This window comes from Mustelus asterias, chromosome 1 (genome assembly GCF_964213995.1).
Source record: "Mustelus asterias chromosome 1, sMusAst1.hap1.1, whole genome shotgun sequence".
Taxonomy (NCBI): domain Eukaryota; kingdom Metazoa; phylum Chordata; class Chondrichthyes; order Carcharhiniformes; family Triakidae; genus Mustelus; species Mustelus asterias.
Window position 1 is genome coordinate 139,660,287 of NC_135801.1, and position 23,700 is coordinate 139,683,986.

Sequence of the window (23,700 nt, forward strand, 5' to 3'; positions counted from 1 at the left end):
GTAATCAGCTGGGTGATTGGCAGTGTTCCCTAACCCTAAATTTTAAAACATTTGCACTGACAACAGGCTTTGTCTTCTGTACAAATTAATTTGAGTTGAAGAGCTGTGTGACAGTCTATAGTGATATCTGCTCATGGTGTTGATTTTATGCCCATGAAAGAATAAGCAGTACTAAAATCGCCAATTTTGTGGGTCATATATGACATACCTTCCTTGTTCTTCTGAACCTGTCTGCAGCCTTTGACGACTGTACCATTCTCTTCCAGCACTTCTCCACTGTTGTCCAGCTGGGTGCGACTTCTCTCAGCTGGTCACATCTTTATTTAATCTTCATTATTGTTATTCTTTTCTGTCTAATTTTCAAAGCTAGAGAATTACTTGCAGTTGCTTCTCTTTCTGTCCCTGCATCGTTACTTTTGTTGTCCCTGAGGAACCTATCCTTAGCCCCTTCCTATTTCTCATTCAGAAGCTGTCCCTCAGTAACATCATCCAAAGACATAGGAACATAGGAATTAGGAGCAGAAGTAGGCAAATTCAGTCCTTTGAGCCTGCGCCATTCAATCAATTCATGTCTCATGTCTCCGTGGTCTCGAATCCACCTCCCAACCTGTTCCCCATATCCCCTTATCCCTTTTTTATTTGAAATATATCTATCTGCTTGAAACTATTCAACAATTCCGATTCCACCGTACTATCGGGCAGCAAGTTCCACAAATTTACCACCCCCTCGCGAGTAGTTCCTCCTCATCTCAGTTTTACATCAACCGCCTCTCAACCGAGAGCTGTGACCTCTTGTTCTAGATTGCCCCATAAGAGGAAACATTTGGTCTCCATTTACTTCATCAATCCCTTTTTAAAAATTTTACATACTTGGATCAGATCCCCCCTCATCCTTCTAAACACCAAGTATAAGCCCAAACTGTTTAATCTCTCCTCATATGTCAACCCTTTCATCCACGGAATCAAGCTGGTGAACCTCCTCTGAACTGCCTCCAATGTCACTACGTCCTTCCTCAAATAAGGAGACCAAAATTGGACACACTACACCAGATATTGTCTCACAAACATCCTATACAATTGCAACAATAATTCTCCACTTTTATACACAGCCCCTTTGCAATAATTGCCAACATCCCTTTTGCCTTTTTTATTACATGCTGCACCTGCATATCAACTTTCGGCATTCATGAACATGGACACCCAGATCTCTCTACCTTAGTTTTCACATGTATGTTGATGGCACCCAGCTCTCCCTGTCTCAGCTCATTGGTTGCTGAATCCCTCACTTGTGCCTTTTTTTTACTAGACTTAACTGTTCCAGAATACTTTTATCTTAACTCTCTGAAAGTCTCGTTTCCCTATCACCCCTTTGACCCCTGGCCTGCATTGTCTCTCAGTCGAGCAATGTCTTGATTTTAAAGTTTTCATATTGATTTCAAATCCCTCAATGGTTTTACCTCTCCCCATCTCTGTAATCTCCTCCAATCCCACAGCCCTTCAAGATACCTGTGCTCCTTTAATTCTGGCCTTTTGTGCGTCCCCAATTTAAATTGCTTCACTGTGCCTTCAGATGCCTAGGGCACCAAGCTCTAGAATAGTCTCCCCCTGCCTCTAACTTTCCTCCTGAGACATTTCTTCAAACCTATTGCTTTGACCAAATTTTTGGTCATCTGACCAAATATTGCCTCGTTATTCAGTGTCATATTTTGTTTCCTAATGTTCCTGTAAAGCACCTTGGGACATTTTGTTACATTTGAGGCGCTATACAAATGTAAGTAGCTAACTGGTGACATTTTGCGGCATTGATTGGCCCATGAGCTCTGGGGCATTGTATTTTTTTTGGGGGGTGGGGGATGCATTTTTTGGGTACAACCCAAAATGCACTGTGGAACTCACACTGCCAGGCGTTCCCTGGAGAGGATTGCATGGCATTGCTCAGGAAGTTCAGACTTCGGATGGCTAATTGCTTTGCACTGGGAATCACCCAATAATGTGGTGTAAATCACAAATTGATTGTTTCCGGCTGTCCTAAAGTTATAGCTATGCAGAAAAATTTAGAATAATGAGACACACTCTTGCTTCTGCGCAACAATATAACTGAGCCATGGGGCTTCCTGACAACCCAGGGGTACACCTTCATGCCCCTGACTATCACCCTGGTTGCCCATGAGACCCCCCATAGGACCCGTGACTACACCCCCACCTCTTCACTGCCCTTTCCATCCACTATCTGCACTCCTCCACCAACAACGCTCCCAAAACCCTACCTGCCACTTACCACCCATCTCCCCCCAGACCACCCTCGCTCATTCCGTCCTCCCACTACCTTATCAACAGACCTTCTTCCTGGCCGCTCAGTAGCTGGACCTTTAAACTTATTTTATGGCAGCTAGTGCCACAAAAATGGGGCTTGACCACCTTCCCTTCGACACTGAAGCTCTGAACAGAAGGTCTTGGCAACCTGCTGTACTGCACAGATCTCCCTGCCTGAGTCAGAAGGTTGGACAAGAAGAGAGTGGATTTCCAGTTAAGTAACTACGTGTGAAATGGCAATCTGACTCCATTGCCAATCTTCCCAGATGGAGGGGATCAAAATGAGGTGACTGAGAGTGAGGAAGGTAGCTCGCAAACAGAGAAGGGTTATAGGCAGTGCAAGAGGGCGGATGGACAGGGAATAGAGAAGGGGAGAGCTCAGAACAAAGGATTGAGATGTGTTTACTTTAATGCCAGGAGTATAGTGAATAAAGGGGATGAGCTCAGAGCATGGATCGATGCCTGGAAGTATGATGTGGTGGCCATTACGGAAACTTGGATGTCTCAGGGACAGGACTGGATACTCCAGGTGCCGGGATTCAGATGTTTCAGGAAGGACAGGGAGGGAGGCAAGAGAGGGGGTGGAGTGGCACTGCTGATCAGGGATAGTGTCACAGCTGTAGAGAAGGTGTATGCTGTGGAGGGATTGTCCACCGAGTCTCTGTGGGTGGAAGTTCGGAGTGGGAAGGGACCGGTCACTTTGCTGGGAGTTTTCTATAGGCTGCCCAATACTAACAGGGAGGTGGAGGAGCAGATAGGGAAACAGATCCTGGAGAGATGCAGTAATAGCAGAGTTGTTGTGATGGGAGACTTTAATTTCCCAAACATAGATTGGAATATCCCGAGGGTAAGGGGATTGGATGGGGAAGAGTTCGTTAGGTGTGTTCAGGAGGGTTTCCTGACATAGCATGTGGACAAGCCTACAAGAGGAGAGGCTGTACTTGATCTGATACTGACCAATGAACCTGGACAGGTGTCAGATCTCTCAGTGGGAGAGCATCTTGGGGATAGCGATCTATCTCCTTTAGGCTTGCATTGTAAAAAGAGAGGATCAGGCAAGCTAGGAAAGTGTTTATATCGAGTAAGGGGAAAAATGAAGACATTAGACAGCAAATTAGAGGAGTAAATTGGAAGGAGGTATTCTTGGGGAAATGTACTGAAGAGAGGTGGCAGTTTTTCAAGGAATGTCTGTCTAGGGTTCTACAGGACAATGTTCCGAGCAGACAGGGAGGTGTTGGTCGGTTAAAGGAACCGTGGTGCACGAAAGCTGTGCGGGACCTAGTCGAGAAGAAAAGGAAAGCGTACAAAAGGTTCAGAGAGCTTGGCAAAGATAGGGATTTAGAAGAGTATACGGCTTGTAGGAAGGGACTAAAGAAGGAAATTAGGAGAGCCAGAAGGGGTCACGAGAAGGCCCTGGCAGGTAGGAATAAGGAGAACCCTAAGGCGTTCTATAAATATGTGAAGAGTAAAAGGATGAGACGTGATGGAATAGGGCCTATAAAAAGTGAAGGTGGGAAAGTCTGTACGGAACCAGTAGAAATGGCAGAGGTGCTCAATGAGTATTTTGCCTCGGTTTTCACAGAGGAGAAGGACCTGGGTGGATGTACTGCGGGTGTGCGGTGGACTGAAAGGATTGAGTATGTGGACTTTAACAAAGAGGTTGTGCTGGAATCTTTGAATGGCATCAAGATAGATAAGTTGCCAGGTCCGGATGGGATGTACCCCAGGTTACTGTGGGAGGCGAGGGAAGAGATTGCAGAGCTTCTGGCGATGATCTTTGCGTCGTCGATGGAGACGGGAGAGGTGCCGGAGGATTGCGGATGTGGTTCCTATTTTCAAGAAGGGGAATAAGGATAGCCCAGGTAATTACCGACCGGTGAGTCTAACCTCAGTGGTTGGTAAACTGATGGAGAAGATCCTGAGGGACAGTATATATGAGCATTTAGAGAGGTTTAGTATGCTCAAGAATACTCAGCATGGCTTTGTCAAGGGCAGATCGTGCCTTACGAGCCTGGTGGAGTTCTTCGAAAATGTGACTAAACACATTGACGAAGGGAAGGCGGTAGATGTGGTTTATATGGATTTTAGCAAGGCGTTCGATAAGGTCCCCCATGCAAGGCTTCTAGAAAAAGTGAGAGGGCATGGGATCCAAGGGGCTGCTGCCCGGTGGATCCAGAACTGGCTTGCCCAAAGGAGGCAGAGAGTGGGTATAGATGGGCCTTTTTCTAAATGGAGGTCGGTCACCAGTGGTGTGCCCCAGGGATCTGTTCTGGGACCCTTGCTGTTTGTCATTTTCATAAATGACCTGGATGAGGAAGCGGAGGGATGGGTTGGTAAGTTTGCCGACGACACGAAGGTTGGTGGGGTTGTGGATAGTCTGGAGGGATGTCAGAAGTTACAGAGGGACATAGATCGGATGCAAGACTGGGCGGACAAGTGGCAGATGGACTTCAACCCAGATAAATGCGTTGTGGTCCATTTTGGTAGGTCAAATGGGATGAAGGAGTACAATATAAAGTGAAAGACTCTTAGTACTGTTGAGGATCAGAAGGACTTTGGGGTCCGGGTCCATAGGACTCTAAAATTGGCCCCGCAGGTGGAGGAGGTGGTTAAGAAGGCGTATGGTGTGCTGACCTTTATCAATCGAGGGATTGAGTTTAGGAGTCCGGGGATAATGATGCAGCTATATAAGACCCTCGTCGGACCCCCCTTGGAGTACTGTGCTCAGTTCTGGTCGCCTCACTATAGGAAGGATGTGGAAAAGGTTGAAAGGGTGCAGAGGAGATTTACAAGGATGTTGCCTGGATTGAGTGGCATGCTTTATGAGGATAGGCTGAGGGAGCTCGGTCTTTTCTCCTTGGAGAGACAAAGGATGAGAGGAGACCTAATAGAGATGTACAAGATGTTGAGAGGCATAGATCGGGTGGACTCTCAGAGGCTTTTTCGCAGGGTGGAAATGTCTGCTACGAGAGGACACAGGTTTAGGGTGCTGGGGGGTAGGTACAGGGGAGATGTTAGGGGGAAGTTTTTCACACAGAGGGTGGTGGGCGAGTGGAATCGGCAGCCGTCAGTGGTGGTGGAGGCGAACTCAATAGGGTCTTTTAAGAGGCTCCTGGATGAGTACATGGAGCGTAATAGGATGGAGGGTTTTTGGTAGTTCTAGAAGGTAGGAATGTGTTCGGCACAACTTGTGGGCCGAAGGGCCTGTTTGTGCTGTAGTTTTTCTATGTTTCTATGTTGCAGCCTATTATTTTCACTGATTACCAATTCCAATTCATCACTGAAGAATAGATTAGATATTATCACAACAACGTAGAGGAGAAATGGCCCCACCATTGCGTATCACCACTGAAACTCTTGTTGTACGTTTGACTTGAGACTTTATTTTTCCAATGCCAACTTGCTACGCTCTACAAATGCCAAACAATGCAAAATTTTGCACCTGTTGCCTCACCTTACTGACCTCCACGACCCAGTATTGCACTGAAGTTTTAATCCTCCTTTACAAGTTTTTACCCCTGCGTTGGTGAGCAGACAGAGTGTTTGGGAATCATGATGTTTAGTTGAGCCTTGACCATCTGGGGGGACATGCTTGATGGTCATTTCCTGCCTGTCATTTGTATGTTTTTATGTTCCTTTACAATCTATTCTGACTCAAATATCTGTCCATATCTTTTGATTCTTCAACTTTGGCCTGCTGTCAATTTTCTCTGTCCTCTTTTCTCCCCTTTAATACTTAATACTTTGGTTGCTTCAATTTTTCTCTGAGACACTAACTTTCTAAATTCTGTCCAACCATTAAGCATGGTCTAAACCTTTTATTGACAATCTTTTCAATCATTTCTCCCAAAGCTGCTTTGGGCATTTTTTTTCCCTTGATGTAAAGTGCATTGGGACATTTACTGGATTGAATGTTCTTTATAAGTACAATCTATCGCAATAAATCTTTTTCGATTTCTTTTATTTGGGGGGGGGGGGGGGGGTGGTTATAGGAAATGGTACTGCATTGTATCGTACTCAGCATAATTTGTTTTAAATGTTTCAAGGGCTTCAGCCCATTGGCATCAGACCTGGGGGCTGCAGTTAATATATAAGGGTGAGAAATTTAACTTTGTTTCACAGTTGTCATTTCTTTTACCTTTTTGTTCTCTGAAATTACACAGGCATCCTTAAAAGGCACTTAATCATAATCTTTGCGATGGAGCTCCAGAAATAGAAGTTATCAATTAGTCTGCTGAAAACAAATTCCAGTTCCAATTTAAATGTAAATTTGACAGTGCTGATTAATTGGACACTGTGTCAACTTGTACAGAACTTACCTTTTTATTGCAAACCCCTTTGCAATATGCTAGCACTGTTTCCATGCAGAGAATTTAAAATCAGGCCAACCTCTTTCTCTGAGTTGGTGAGAGGCCAAAATAGACTAAACTTGTTTTCAACTTCACTTGCTCTCAAATTTCAAGTTGCTGGATCTTTTTGTCTACAAAATGCTGATGTTCTGTCAAGTTTTTTTTCTGCCTCGTTTCGGTATTTGGGAGGCATTTTTTTCTCTCTTGATGTTTGATTAATCCATTCATCAAAGCCTTCCTTCCCAAGTTTACTTTTTGAATTGCTTCCTATTTTTATAAATGACAAATGAACATAGCACTAGGAGCGGAAGTAGGCCATTCAGGCCCTCGAGCCTGCTGTGCCATTCAATAAAGATCATGGCTGATCTGTTTGTATGTTAGGTTCCACATTCCCATCTACCCCCAATAACTTTTTATTCCCTTGCCAAAAATGAATTAATCCAACACTGCCGTAAAAATATTCAGCAACCCTCCACCTCCACCACCTTCTGAGTCAGAGTACCAAATTTGCACAACCCTCAGAGGTAAAGAATTTCCTCAGCTCTATCTTAAAAGGGTGACGCCTAATTTAAAAATTGTGGCCCCTAGTTATGAACTCGCCCAGAAAAGGAAATAACCTTTCCACATGCATCTTGTCAAGGTTCAGGATCTTGCATATATTAATCAAGTCACACCTTACTCTTGTAAATTCTAGTGGAAACAAGCCCAGTCTGTCTTTTCTCATAAGACAACCCCCACATTCTCGGTATCAATCTGGTAAACCTTCTCCTAACTACCTCAAACGCATTTATGTCCTTTCTGAAATAAGGAGACCAAAGCTGCACACGGTATTGAGATGTGGTCTCATCAATATCCTGCGAAACTGAGGCATAAAATCCTTAATTTTATGTTCAGTTTCTCTCGTAATAAAGAATAGCATTTCATTAGCCCTCTTATAGCGTGCTGTGTATCTACCTCCTCACCTTTTGTCACTCCTGCATTAGAACACCTAAACCCCTTTGCACCTTGGAATTCTGCAGTTCTCCCTTGAAGTAATGGTTTTTTTTTTTAACTCTTCCTGCCAAAGTGAACAACTTCACATTTTCCCACATTGTACTCGATCGGCCAGGTTTTGGCACTCATTCACCTCTATCTGTCTGCAACCTCTATGTCTTCACGACATACTTTTCTTCTTATCTTTGTCCTCATCTAAGTCATTGCTATTAATTGTAAAAAGTCAAGGCCCCAGCACAGACCCCTGCAGGATTCCACTCGTCACATCCTACTAATAAGAAAAATGCCCATTTATGCTTACTCCATTTTCTGTCAGCCAACCAATCTTTCATCCATGCTAATATGTTACCCCCTACACCATGAGGTTTTAATTTCCTCAGTAACCTTTGATGTGGCACCCTTCTGGGAATTCAAGTACAGTATGTCTATAGGCCCCCCTTTATCCACAGCACATATGACTCCTTCAAAGATTCCAATAAATTGGTTAAACATAATTTCCCTTTCACCAAACCAATGGCTCTTTCCAGTTACCGAGCTTTTCTTAATGCCCAGCTATAATCTCTCTAATAAATTCTAACATTTTTCGTATGACAGACATCAAGCTATCTGGCCTAGAATCATAGAATCCCTACAGTACAGAAGCAAGCCATTTGGCCCATCGAGCCTGCACCGAATACCATCCCATGTATTTATCCTGCTAGTCCCTCTGACACTAAGGGGCAATTTAGGCTGGCCAATCCACCTAACCTGCACATCTTTGGAGTGTGGGAGGAAACCAGAGCACTCGGAGGAAACCCATACAAACATGGGGTGAACGTGCAAATTCCACAATCACCTGAAGCCAGAATTGAACTCGGGTCCCTGGTGCTGTGAGGCAGCAATCCTAACCACTGTGGCACTGTGCCTATAACTTCCTGTTTTCTGCCTCCCTCATTTCTTGAATATTATATTTGATACTGCTCTAATGGAACCCTTCCCGAATCCACCAGATTTTGGAAAATTAACCCCAATACCTCATTTGCCATCCCTGTTAAGACCCTTGGATGAAGTCAGGAAACAAAACACTAACCATTTAACCCATAATAATGAAATATATAATTTAGTAGTTTGCTTTTCAACAGCTGGATTTTCTTGGGCCTTGGGTGATCAGAGTGACTGGAGGATAGCAAATGTTGGCCCCTTGTTCAAGAAGGGGAGTAGGGACAACCCTGGTAATTATAGACCGGTGAGCCTTACTTCTGTTGTGGGCAAAGTTTTGGAAAGGATTATAAGAGATAGGATTTATAATCATCTAGAAAGGAATAATTTGATTAGGGATAGTCAGCACGGTTCTGTGAAGGGTAGGTCGTGCCTCACAAACCTTATTGAGTTCTTTTGAGAAGGTGACCAAAGAGGTGGATGAGGGTAAAGCGGTTGATGTGGTGTATATGGATTTCAGTAAAGCGTTTGATAAGGTTCCCCATGGTAAGCTATTGCAGAAAATACGGACACATGGGATTGAGGGTGATTTAGTGGTTTGGATCAGGAATTGGCTAGCTGTAAGAAGACGGGGTGGTGGTTGATGGGAAATATTCATCCTGGAGTTCAGTTACTCATGGTGTACCGCAAGGATCTGTTTTGGGGCCACTGTTGTTTGTCATTTTTATAAATGACCCGGATGAGGGCGTGGAAGGATGGATTAGTAAATTTGCGGATGACACTAAAGTCGGTGGAGTTGTAGACAGTGCGGAGGGAAGTGGCAGGTTACAGAGGGACATAGATAAGCTGCAGAGCTGGGCTGAGAGGTGGCAAATGGAGTTTAATGCGGAAAAGTGTGAGGTGATTCACTTTGGAAGGAGTAACAGGAATACAGAGTATTGGGCTAATGGTAAGATACTTGGTAGTGTGGATGAACAGAGGGATCTGGGTGTCCATGTGCATAGATCCCTGAAAGTTGGCACCCAGGTTGATAGGATTGTTAAGAAGGCATACGGTGTGTTAACTTTTATTGGTAGAGGGGTTGAGTTTTGGAGCCATGAGGTCATGCTGCAACTGTACAAAACTCTGGTGCGGCTGCATTTGGAGTATTGCGTACAGTTCTGGTCACCGCATTATAGGAATGATGTGGAAGTGTTGGAAAGGGTGCAGAGGAGATTTACCAGGATGTTGCCTGGTATGGTGGGAAGGTCTTATGAGGAAAGGCTGAGGGGCTTGAGGTTGTTTTCGTTAGAGAGAAGAAGGTTAAGAGGTGACTTAATAGAGGCATACAAGATGATCAGAGGATTAGATAGGGTGGATAGTGCGAGCCTTTTTCCTCAGATGGTGATGGCTAACACGAGGGGACATGGCTTTAAATTGAGGGGAGAGAGATATAGGACAGATGTCAGAGGTAGGTTCTTTACTCAGAGAGTAGTAAGGGCGTGGAATGCCCTGCCTGCAGCAGTAGTGGACTCGTCAACATTAAGAGCATTATAAATGGTTGTTGGATAAACATATGGATGATATTGGAATAGTGTAGATTAGAGGGGCTTTAGATTGGTTTTATGGGTCGGCACAACATCGAGGGCCAAAGGGCCTGTACTGCGCTGTAATGTTCTATGGTCAAACCCCACTGGTCTTTTCAATTCTTTTGAGTTTCCAGTAAATGACTGTCAGAAGGACGTTATGGCACTTTTGCTAATTACAGCATTACTCATTGACTGGTGTTCAAAATCTGTCTATGATGCTCTTCCTAAATTCTGATTGCATGATGTGGGGCGTTTTTGACATTCTATTGCTATTTTGGGCCTCTTGCCTCACTAATTCCTCTGTTAATCTGTCAGCAAATTCCTGTGCTCCATCCAGAGTTCTCTCACTCCTTCACTTTTCCTTTGTAGATTTTGAATTATTTTTGTTTTTATTGTCTCATTAATTGCTTTATAAACTAACTAAATATCTACAAATGAGAGAACCTCCAGTGGGATCAGAGTTATAGAAAAAATGAATATTGATTGTTACAGTTCAGCACGACAAAATATCTTTGGAGACTCGTGACTCTTTATTAAAGGTCTCTGTCTTGAATACTAATTGCCTTTTTTTATTTTCCCCCTTCTATTTTTTTTGCTGAGAGAACAAGCAAATGGACCACTCCTGGTTCTATGCTAACTTTGTGATGTATTGTAACTGACTGAGTTTCTCTTCCCCTTTTCTGTAGGCAGGACCTCGTCATTGCCACAAGACTGAGATGAGGAACTCTGATTATTGACGTATTTGTTGTTTCTTTTGATCTTATTAGAAATTGACTAGCAGTTACCTGGGATGATGCTGACAAATTGACCAGCAATGTTACAGAATTTCACTGATTTATGGGTGGAGCAATAACTTAATCTCTAATTGAAAGGTATTTAAACTCAAAACGGGCAGAGCCCTGTTTCACCTCTTAGTAACATTGATGAGGAAAAATTTGATGGTGTATGCAACAGCTTAGATTTTATCCAAAAAAAGCATCATGTTCCCTTACATTCACATTATTCTTTCTAACATTTGTAAATGTTTTATGAAATCTCTAGTTGAGGAACAGGTTTGCATGTTTTGTACATGTAAATCCCCTTCTATTTGGAGACTGCCATGAATTGATAATACCTTAAGAAGTTTAACAACACCAGGTTAAAGTCCAACAGGTTGGACTTTAACCTGGTGGTGTTAAACTTCTTACTGTATTTACCCCAGTCCAACGCCGGCATCTCCACATCTTGATAATACCTGACAGCTGGACAGTTAGTTCAGTTTGCTGAGGAAAAAATTGTCTCGCCTCAGATTATTTTGTGACATTTATTACTATTTTTTTCTAACATGATGTGGGGGAGAAATGAGAGATTTATGGGAATCCCCAGAAACGGAATTGTATCTGGCACCAAGATGGTAATTAGCAAATATCTCTGTGGTGTGAGTCTGCACATTACAGCATATTAGATCTATTTATGGAATGTCGTCATCAACTAGGGACAGATGTAACAGGTTTAAATTATGCTCTGAAAAGTAATGCTCTTTTTTTGTCATTCAAATTCCATTCTGAAAACTATTATTTTTGTACAACACTTCTAGAATTAAAATCATAATTTTGATTCTTAGAAGTATAATTTTGTAATTGATTCGTGGACATTATGATGATAAAGTTGAAAACCGGAGCTCTTGTGCAAGCTATACATGGAGTAATAGTGTTGCAAAATTGTAGCATAATCCAGGCTATCAGAACCTGTTTTCTAAATCACTTTAGATTTATTGTTGCACTTCCTCAATTTCTGTGTGTGTTGTGTGTGTGTGTGTGTGAGTGTGTGTGTGTGTGTGTGTGTGTATATAAATATATATATGTATGTATATAAATATATATATGTATGTACATACATTACTCACATTGTATATATTTTTTAGTCTTCCTGTCACCCCAAATTAGTTTCATTTTTCATTCCTTGTTCATGCTAGAAAACTCCGTGGGTTTTTGCAGCCCTCCTGTTGATAACGGAAATGCCCGGTTCAGTAATATTTGGCTATGGAATGCATTATAAAATATAAGCTGCTTCAAATCTGACACACAGTTGGAGTTAACAGTGAAAACAATTTTATCATCCTATGTGATTTTCCTCCTTCCTCGATTCCCAGGCTGTTGAAATGAAGATAGATTCACCTCATCGTCTCCTCTAACTTTTACTTCCAAAATTCTTTTTCCCCCACAACCTAAGGGCATTAGGAGCCAAACTTGCCTTCACTTAGCCACTATCTATGAATTGGGTTTACCATGTTTTGTCCCTTGGCCTTTTCCAGACTTTAGGGGTGAGTTTACACCCTTGGGCTGGGGAGGCAGTGGACAGCCTGTTAAATCCAGCTGGCAACCAGCTTGCTGACTGCCCTGCCTGCCCCAGTCCCAACCGCAATTGTACCAGCAATAATTTGGGAGGGGGGGGGGTCAGGCAACCCACCCACTTCAGGGTCTTATCCCACACCTCCGGGTTTTAACCCATCATAGGAGAGTCCCAGGCCACGCGACCGTCTGGCAGGTTTCTGTGTTGGCTGGTGGCGGGCAGGGATGGGCCACTCCATATGGGTACTCTGAGGTCCAAGAGAGGATCCTACTGAAGTTTAACCTCCTGCTCTACCTTCCTCAGGGTGCCCTCCTGCCATGGTCTTTCAAGCCCCAGCCCCTCGCTGTGGCCTGCCAACTTGACACCAGGTGAGACCCTCAAACATGTACTCAAATCCTGATGCAAGACCATACATTGTGTCCCGAAGTGCGGGTGAACTGGTGTTCCCCATGTCGGGCCACCCCCACTAGGATGAAAGTGGGGAATTTGGCACCCTGTATAGTTCAGCTCTTGGTGTCCTATATGCTGCGATATCTCACTGTCCTTTTTTTAAAAAAAACAGCAGTTGGAACCTTAGCTTTTTCCCTTATCCAGGGACTTTGAAGCCTTCTGTTAGAATAGCTTCTGTCGTGCTCCCAGCCCAGACTGAGAATGGAATTTGCAAATTCCTATGATGGGTTGGATGTCTGCCACACTTTAAAGTGTTTATCTTTCTTGTCTTTATGTAGTGGAAATTCTATTATTGAATTTGGTGATGCAGTCTTTGCCAGCTTTTGACATGAACATGTTCTTCAGTAACATTCATGAATTTTTGCCTGTTTCTTTCAATATGGCAAGGAATATTCTTCATGTTTCAGCCAGTTGCTGAGGCCCTCAAGGATTTGTGACAGTCACTCATTTTTCAAAAAAAGCTACTGAAATGGATCAAGATTTGCATAGAAACCACTTATAAGCCTGCTTTTTAAAATGGGCAAACGTTTGAGATCATGGGAATAATTTTCACTTAGTGAAAAACGGGTAGTTGTTTTGACCCTATTATACGCCTGTCACTATCGTCTGCCTGCTTCCAAGTGCCTTATTATTTGCATTTATTTTCTCTCAGAACATGACATCATCCCTCCCACCCTGGATAAAATCAAGATCCATTGCATTTGAAATATACGAGTAACCAACTTTTTTTAAATGTTTGTTGGTCTAAACCTGATCCGAGGAGAGCATCTGAAAGCGTGGAAAGCTTACCAAATCAATTTATGCCCATTTGCTCTTCCATTAGTCATAGCATTTTGGAAGTATTGTTCTTCAGTAGTTAGTGAAGTCAGGAGACCCCAAATCCGGCTTTAAGTGCCCGATAGTCAACTATAGATGTCCTTCTAACTCTACATATTTCAGCAGAGTTGCAGAATAATTTTTCCTCAGGTCATGCTTAATTGCATCTGAGCCAAGATTTGATTCATAAGACCAAACACGGAGGGAGGTGCAGTGAATTATGAACAGAAAAGGAGAGATTATATATTGGAGGGGGCATCAAATGAAGCTTTGAGTTGATCTTAGGAATAAAAAAGGGGCACATTGTTAGGCGTTTATTATAGACCCCCAGATAGCTAGAGGGATATTGAGGAGCATAAATATGTGCTCAGTTTGTGGAGGTGTGTAAAAACAATAACAATAGGGTTATTAGGTGATTTCACTTTTCCCAACATTAACTGGGATACACATAGTATAAAGGGCTTGGACGGAGCAGATTTCTTGAAATGTGTACAGGAGAACCTTTTAAATCAATACATGGGGGGTCCAACAAGGGAGGGAGCTGTGTTGGACCTCATTCTGGGGAATGAAACCGGACAGGTGGTTCAGGTGATGATGGGGGAGCATTTTAGTGATAGCGATCACAACATAGTACAATTTAAGCTTGTTATGGGCAAGGAAATAGACAAGCTTGGATTGGGGGAGAGCGGATTTTAGTTAAATAAGACAGGATCTGGCCAAGGTAGACTAGGAACAGCTACTAATGGGAAAATCTACAGAAGAGCATTAGGGAGTATTCAAAAAGGAAATGGGGAGATTACAAGTCCAGCTTATTCCCTCTAGAGGGATGGGTAAGAATAACAAGCCCAGAGTACCATGGATGACCAGAGATATTCAGGATACAATGAGAAGGAAAAGAAACACTTTTAAAAGTACAAGGGGAACAAATCAGTGGAGGCATTAGTGAGGTATAGAAAGTGCAGGGTGGAGGTTAAGAAAGCAATTAGGAATGCAAAGGGGATACGAGGAAGCCCTGGCTGGTAAAAGTAGAGAAAATCCTAAGATATCTCGATGGGAAGAGAATAACCAGGGAAAGAGTAGGGACCAAGGGGGGAATCTGTGGGTGGAGCCGGAGGACATTGGTAGACTGTTGAATGAATACTTCACATCCGTCTTCACCCAAGAGAATGAGGAAGGTGGTATGGAATTCAGGCAGCAAGTTAAGGGTTCTTGAGCAAATTGACACAGGAAAGGAGAGGGTATTGAAGGTGTTTGCAGCCTTAAAAGTGGATACATCTCCTGTCATGCCTGACAAATTTGATTGAATTTTTGAGGAGGTGACCAGGTGTATAGATGAGGGCAGTGCAGTTGATGCAATTGATATGGATTTCAGCTAAATCTTTAAGGTCCCACATGGGAGACTGTAAAGAAGGTAAATTCACATGGGATACAGGGTAATTTGATGAAGTGGATTCAAAATTGGCTCAGTTGTAGGAGACAGAGGGTGATGACAGAAAGCTGCTTTCGTGACTGGAAGCCAGTGTCTAGTGTCACAGAACCCCAGGGATCTGTGTTGAGTCCCCCTATTCGTCATTTATATAAATGGCATTGATGACTATGTGGGGGGTAGAATTAGTAAGTTTGCGAATGACACAAAGATTGGGCAGGTGGTTAACAGTGAGGCGAAGTGTCTTGGGCTACAAGAAGAGATAGACGGAATGGTCAAACGGGCAGATAAGTGGCAGATGGAATTTAACCCTGAAAAATGTGAAGTGATACAATTTGGAAGGAGTAATTTGGCAAAGTATTCAATGAATGGTAGGACACCAGGAAGTTCTCTGGAACAAAATAACTTTGGCGTATTTATCCATAGATCTCTGAAAGCAGAAGGCTGTGTTAGTGAGGTGGTGAAAAAGGCATATGGGACACTCACTTTCATCAATTGAGGCACAGATGATAAAAGCAGGGAAGTCATGTTGGAGTTGTATAGAACTTTGAGGCCACAGCTGGAGTACTGTGTGCAGTGCTGATCGTCACATTATTGGAAGGGATGTGATTGCACTGGAGGGGGTGCAGAGGAGATTCACCAGGATGCTGTCTGGAATGGAACGTTGAAGCTATGAAGAGAGGTTGCATAGGCTTGGGTTCTTTTCATTGGAGCAGAGAAGACTGAGGGGGCGACCTGATCAAGGTGTACAAGATTATGAGAGACATGGACAGCGTGGATAAGGAGCAGCTATTCCCCTTAGTTGAAGGGTCAGTCATGAGGGGACATAGGTTCAAGGTGAGCGCCAGGAGGTTTAGGGGGGATGTGAGGAAAAACTTTTTTTACCCAGAGGGTGGTGACGGTCTGGATGCGCTGCCTGGGAGGGTGGTGGAGACAGGTTGCTTCATATCCTTTAAAAAGTATCTGGATGAGCACTTGGCACATCATAACATTCAGGGCAATGGGCCAAGTGCTGGCAGATGGGATAATCATAGAATCCCTACTGTGCAGAAGGAGGCCATTTGGCCCATCGAACCTGCACCGACAACAATCCCACTCGGGCCCTATCCACATAACTCCATGTATTTACCCTAGCTAATCCCCCTGACACTAAGGGGTAATTTATGATGGCCAATCAACCTAACCCCCACATCTTTGGAGTGTGGGAGGAAACTGGGGCCCCTGGAGGAAACCCATGCAGACACGGGGGGGGGGGAATGTGCAAACTCCACAGAGACAGTGACCCGAGGCTGGAATTGAATGTGGGTCCCTGGCACTGAGGCAGCAGTGCTAACCACCGTGCCACCATGTTGCCCCAATTAGGTGGGACTTCAGTTGTTTCTAATGTTTCGTGCGGACTGCAGAAGGATATGGTTTGATTGAGCAAGTGAATGAAATTATGGAAGAGGTGATTTAATTTAACAAAATATTGATAAGAATGGCAGATGGGAATATAATCAAACTAGGAAAACACATGGGGTTGGAAGAGTGATCCAAAAAATATAGTGCCCAAAACTGAAAGCAGTTCATTTAATATCCACAAGACTGATCTCCATGTTTATTGGGAAGATTGGAGAAACCTGGACTTCTGAGCATTGTAAGGTGGAACTCTCTGCCACACTGAGTGATTGAACCACGTAGTATTGACACATTTAAGGCTAGGCTTGCACACGAGGTTGATGACAATAGACAGATATGGGTGCAGAGAGATAATTGAAGTGGGAGGGGACTTTTTGGAGTACAGGCCACTTGGGTCAAATAAGCCTGTTTTTATTTTGTAATTGCTTTGTAATTCGGTGATTAATCGGTGATCTTGTAGAAATTTAAGATAGTTAAATGGAAATCGAGAAAATTACTTTGAACTCGATTGTGAAAATTGGGCAAGGGAAATGAAGTCAAATATTTACAGGCCAAGACTGAACTGATAGCTATAAATTCTTCATGCATGGGATGGACCAGAATAGAGAGTGGAGGAAAAGCCCTAGAATTATTTAAACCATTGGCCAGCACAATAGGGTTTTGGAGGGACAATTATGGGGTCTTTCTGGAGATCCTAAAATGGACATTCAGCAAATATTTTGCATTCCTCACATCGCTGTTCTCTCCACAGTCCTGATGACAGGTCATCGACCCGAAACATTAACTGTTTCTCCACATGGTCCCTGACCTGCTGAGCATTGTAAGAAGTCTCTCAACACTAGGTTAAAGTCCAACAGGTTTATTTGGCAGCACAAGCTTTCGGAGCACTGCCCCTTCATCAGGTGAGTGGGAGTTGTGTTCACAAACAGGGCATATATAGACACAAACTCAATTTACAAGTTAATGGTGCACCATTAATTTGTAAATAATGGTCCACCATTAACTTGTAAATTGAGTTTGTGTCTATATATGCCCTGTTTGTGAACACAATTCCCACTCGCCTGATGAAGGGACAGTGCTCTGAAAGCTTGTGCTGCCAAATAAACCTGTTGGACTTTAACCTGGTGTTGAGAGACTTCTTACTGTGCTTATCCCAGTCCAATACCGGCATCTCCATATCACTGCTGAGCATTTCCAGCATTTTCTGTGTTATTCAAAATAAACTGGGATCAGTTCTGTTGTTCCATCAGCTTTGCTATAATATATCAATGATTGTGTGGGATAAACTTGGATGGACAAATCTATCCAAGGTGTCAGATTGGGAGGGGTCATAAATGGGGAGCAAGTGAACACTGTGCATGGGGGCATTGACAGGTTAAATAACATTTTGAATATTTTGAGGATATGCTAAATGATGAAGTTGAGGGAGCACTACACACTGGAAGTAAAAAATAAAATATCTACAGGAGGTTGATCTGAGATTTTAGTAGATCACACCACATAACTATAAATGGTTGAGATTAATAAAAAAGCTAACTGTTTTTAACTTGAATCATGCTCTTATGTGGAAACAGGTCCCAAAGGCACTTAACAGAAATGTAAACATTAGATGCTGAACAAAAGAAGCAGGTATGGTGTTGGCAGGAGCAACCATGGGCTCGGGTGCAAATGCTGGAAGAGGATATTTAGCTTGTACAAATACTGATCTGACCATGGCTGTTGTGTATGTTTCTGGGCACCATACCACATTGGGAATACTCTGCCCTTGGAGGATGCTCAAAGATGCTGGAGAGCAACGGGAACCTTGATTTCTGCTTATCCAAAGCTCCCCTGCAAAATCCTGTGCTACTTATTCATCACCTCCTGTCATTCATCTTAAAATTTTTAACTCTTGTGTTCAAATTCTCTATGACCTCACCGCTCCCCATTTCTGCTACCCCTCCAACCCTACCGTGTCTCCAAACTTCTGTTCCTCTAACTCAAACCCCCCCATATAAGGCGTTAATTGTGAAGATCAATAGTTCTATTTCTACTCTTCAAAATTTGGGGAAATGTACAGTGCTGGGAAAAAATATTTAAAAGTTGAAAACCAGAGGGACAGTGAGATGGAACTTGTACTACCATTTTAAAAATAACACACCAGGATGATCCAAGTAGATAACATTAATTACTCCCTAAGGTGCAGTTTGTTGATATGATGGGTTATTTTGCAGCAGTATTTAAAATGAATGTGATCAAATCCAAACCTTAGAGTATTGATTAAATATGGTATTGGTATAAGCACTTGAACAAAGGATAGTGAGCCATGCACAGATATCCAAGTGTAATTCAAGTGAGCTGTGTAGTAATGTACTGAAAGACATGAGTAATAGCTGATGAATGTTACTTTTTATTGATTTGATTTTACATTTATCACAAATGAACAGTGGAAACGTCAGATGGTCTGTCCACTTTTTGATTTGTAAATGGCTGTGGTGCAGCATGGAAGATTGGAACCAGTTCATTGTTTGGATGGGGGTTACTTAGTCTGAGTCAAGGCAGCCTGCAGTATTTTAGGCATGATTGTTGAATAGCGGAGTGGGTTGTCTAGTCAATACAATTTGGGAGTGTAAACCTTTCAATACAAGTCCTTCCCATTCTAGATCATCCAATTAGCCAGTGCCTCAACTGGTAGGGTGGTTAATCTTGTTCTTGTGCTTTTACTGTTCTAACCTGTGCCTATAATCTCTCTTGGCATGTGTATATTGGATGTGTCCTGCAGCCAGCCAAGAACTTCACATTCCTCCATCTCTGGCAGCTTGTCAAGCTCTCCAACTTCTTCCACCCTCTTATTTGGCATCTATGCCTTCTGCTGGCTGGACCCTAAGCTCTAGCGATTCCTTTCTAAACCTCCACATCTGTCTTCCTTTTAGACCCTCCCTAACCAAAAGTTTAACCAAGTGGGGGTTTTATCAGTCTCCTTATATTGCTCAGTTAATTTTTGTCTGATTCTGCTCCTGTGAAGCATCTTGGGACATTTTATATGAGAGGTGCAATGTTTTTTTTTGTTGCGTATACACCACAGTGATAAAAGTGGACCCAGCAGTGGTCCTTTGTGTGATGTCTCTTCATGGTGAGTGTGAATTCACTACAATCAATTGGAAACTCTCCATATTGTCAAAAATTTGATTGAGGTTTTCAAGTGTGTTAAGTTTTGTGGATATCAAAAAATTGAGGGACCATTGGAAAAAAGTAATAGAGATAAGAATGCAGAAGCTTTTTTTTTTGAATGAAGAATTTGGCAAAATACATTCTTTAAAAAATGGACTGGAAGTCTTGTAGTTTGGTAATCACTTAAATTTGAAGGACATCATATTTGTTGACTATCGGACTGACAAAGCTCAAACAATTGAAACAGTGGCTTTTGCTGGGAAAATGCACTTCATTAAAAACTGGGACTTTATATTTTTATGAATGCAATAATATTTTAATGTATTGAGTTAATTATAAGTAAATAGCTTCTGATTCAAAGCAATTATCTCTGATTAAGTGTAATTTTCTTTTTTTTTAAGATGTTGTGCCACAGTAGTGTCCAGAAAAGCATCTTTGGTTTAACTTCATGAAGGAGTCTCATCATCTTGGCAAAACACAGATACATTTTCTGCCCTTGGATTTCTGCATTTCTGTGGTGTAAAACACAGCAGTCCATGAGGCACATGCATCTGGAGACCTCTCAGAAAGAGCAATCTAAAGACGTGCCTCGGCAGGCTACAGGCCACGCGGATGGCAGCTTCCAAGGTACACCGACGAACGACTATCGTTTGGACTCTAATGATGTCATCTCTGAAAGAGGAGTTTTGGCAGGATACAGTCAAAGTGAGGTTAGATTTCAAAAAGTGTATCAACTTTCAATATTTTCTCACCTATCGAACTCTTCAAATAGCTTGGATCAGAGGAATTGCAAACAGGGTATTAAAAGAGGTCCAACTGAACATCATCCAGACCTTGAACTCAATCAGAAAAGAATCCACGTGCACTGCAAACATTCTGCTACATTGACTGAAAGTCTAAACGCATCTTATTGTGGAACCGATAATGGCAATCTTTCTGAAAAGGCTGTAGAAAAGACAGGTGACTGTACAGATCAACGGGATAATAGTTTCCATGATGGAGACCCAGTTATACATGGTTCTGCACAACACTTTTCTCACAGTGGTTTGCACGTTATTGAACATAAAGGCTCCCATGACAGTATCTTGATAGAAGATGGTGAGACAGGTTCACCTGGAAGTAAATTGGTACCAACAACACCATCCTCGGAGAAAGATATTCAACCTATTGTCAGCACTGGACTACTTTCTTCTGAGAAAACACCCTTCTCCTGTGGACAATCAAGTACAATCTCTGCCAGATGTGCAGTAAAACGAAAGCTGCTATCACCAACAAATACATCCGGGAAAGAGACATGTTCAGGGGATGATGGCCCTTCTGTTGCAAAGAAATGTCGGATTCAACTAGTTAATTCCATCCCAATTTCTTGCAGAAGTACTGATGCCAAAGCGGCACCTTTCTGGAATCACCTACTTCCATCCTCAAGAGATACAGCCAAGGTTAGTAATATCGTCAATATCTTATTATTTGCCAAGTTATTATATTTTCTAACTGAGCCTCACTTCTCAAATTGATTAATGCAAAGAAAATGTTTAGGAAACTAACTTCTGTAGAAAGTTTCTTCCTTCTCTGTTGATTCTTTTTTCAACGTCTTGTATTTCGTTAGAGGTACTTATTTTGACAGTATATCATTTCACCATGAGAAAACTTGGGTTGGGATTTCCCAGCCCGTCACGCGGGATTTTCTGGTCACGCTGGAGTCAACCACGATTTGAACAGTGCACCACATCTGCTGAGGGGCAGTGTGCCATAGATAGGCCAGAAAGTCCCGGTGCTGATATTTGAGGTCTCAACACTCTAGCTGTTCATGACAAAGATGCCTCTGGATTATGGAATAGAATCAATCATAGAATCCCTACAGTGCAGAAGCAGGCCATTCAGCCCATCAAACCTACACCGACAACAATCCCACCCAGGCCCTATCCTCACGTATTTACCCTGCTAGTCCCCCTGATACTAAGTGGCAATTTAGCATGGCCAATCAACCTAAACCGCACATCTTTGGAGTCCCCAGTGTTAATCCAAGATATGAACTCCTTGGTTGTTGTCTGAGTTATTTATGTCACCAAAACATAGCTGAGCTCTAGTGTAGAGTGGAAGTCCATGTAATGGTACGAAAGTTATATTGTCCCTTGGCAGTAAACTTGAGTTGCCATGACTTCAGACATCCATATTATTGGAAGACCTGAATGAGCTCGAGGTATGTTGATGAATATGTCCCAAATCAAATAATACCTTCATAATTACGTGGCTGCAGCAAAGGCAAATGGGAATATTTGTTTCTGCCTTGTTAAAGAAGTATAGACTTGGCATACCTGGATCACTGTTCAAGCTTCTCCTATTGCAGTGCTGGGGATATTGCATCCTGTGGTAAAATAAGTAAAGCTGGGGAAGGATATAGAATCTGAATAGCTTCATCAACCAACTTCCCAGAATCATTTGAAATTCAAAAGAATTGATGGAAGATTGTTTATTTATTTATTAGCGTCACAATTAGGCTTACATTAACACTGCAATGAAGTTACTATGAAAATCCCCTAGTCGCCACACTCTGGCGCCTGTTTGGGTACACTGAGGAAGAATTTAGCATGGACAATGTGCCTAATTAGCACATCTTTCATATTGTGGGAGGAAACCGGAGCACCCAGAGGAAACCCCACAGACACAGAGGAAGTACAACCTCCGCACAGATAGTGATCCAAGCCAGGAATCAAACCCGGGTCCCTGGTGCTGAGGCAGCAGTGCTAACCACTGTGCCATCATGCCGCCGATTGTTCGGGTCTTCTGTATAAAAGGCAGTTAAGACATGCATGCAAGCAGATTTTTTGTTTCTTCCATACCCCACCTAAGATGGCTAATGTTTTGGCAAAAATACCAATGATTCATGACAATATTTAGACTGGGACTTTTTTCTCCGGAGCGTAGAAGGCTGAGGGGTGATCTTATAGAGGTCTACAAAATAGAGGGACACCGATCAGCTAGATAGTCAATATCTTTTCCCAAAGGTAGGGGAGTCTAAAACTAGAGGGCATAGGTTTAAGGTGAGAGGGGAGAGATTCAAAAGTGTCCAGAAGGACAATTTTTTCACACACAAGGTGGTGAGTGTCTGGAACAAGCTGCCAATGGTAGTAGTAGAGGTGGGTACAATTTTGTCTTTTAAAAAGCATTTAGACAGTTACATGGGTAAGATGGGTATAGAGGGATATGGGCCAAATGCAGGCCATTGGGATTAGTTTAGGGGTTTAAAAAAAAGGGCAGCATGGGCAAGTTGGGCCAAAGGGCCTGTTTCCATGCTGTAAACCTCTATGACTCTATGACAATGTTGTGACATCATCAATCTGCCAGGGCCTTTTATATATTGTGAAATACTGCATTGTTATTTTTAAAATAGTTTCCTCATGTGTCATTATTGAATTCGACCCACATTCGGTTAATGAGGGCAAGTCTCAGACCAGAATAATTGGAAGCCAGGGTTCAAAGATTTGATTCTAAGGATGGGATTGATGAAATTGGTATTGTTCTCCTCTGAGCAAAAAATGTTAAGATGATTCCCAAAATTCAATATCCTAATAATCCTAGTATTCAAAGTGAGGTGGACTTGTTGAGGGTTATTTCCTCTGGTAAGTGGGTCATTAATCAGAAGTCATAGATTTGAAATAATTGTCAAAAGAACTAGAGGGGAAATGAATATTTCTTTTCATGGAGGGTTGTTAAGATCTGGATTGCACTATCTGAAAGGATTATGCAACCCGATTGCATGAGAACTGTCAAAAGAAAATTGGAGGGGATTTATTTATTATTGGAGAGGGTTATGGGGGGGAAGCTGGACTTTGAGCCTAAATTAAACAGTTTTTTTCATGCATAGGCATGATGTATCAAATGGCCTCGTTCTATGCTGTAAGCTTCTGTGGTTGATCATGGCATCTGTCGTTTCCTGTGGTCCACTTCTGAGGGAATATATTTGCATTGTTCTTTTCCCAAATTTGCT

General features: G+C 42.5%; 1 protein-coding gene across 6 annotated transcripts in view; it reads left to right on the forward strand.

The window, feature by feature from the left end:
* Nucleotides 1-23,700, forward strand: part of atosb (atos homolog b) — a 143,909-nt gene that overhangs the window by 89,258 nt on the left and 30,951 nt on the right. For 4 of the 6 annotated variants that reach the window (XM_078219476.1, XM_078219475.1, XM_078219478.1 and 1 more), the window contains one exon: nt 20,114-21,151. In XM_078219476.1, the coding sequence (XP_078075602.1) occupies nt 20,249-21,151 (903 nt within the window). In that variant the 5' untranslated portion in view covers nt 20,114-20,248. Of the gene's footprint in view, nt 1-10,908; nt 11,014-20,113; nt 21,152-23,700 lie in introns of all 6 variants that reach the window. The other 2 variants (XM_078219472.1, XM_078219474.1) reach the window with 1 other exon arrangement.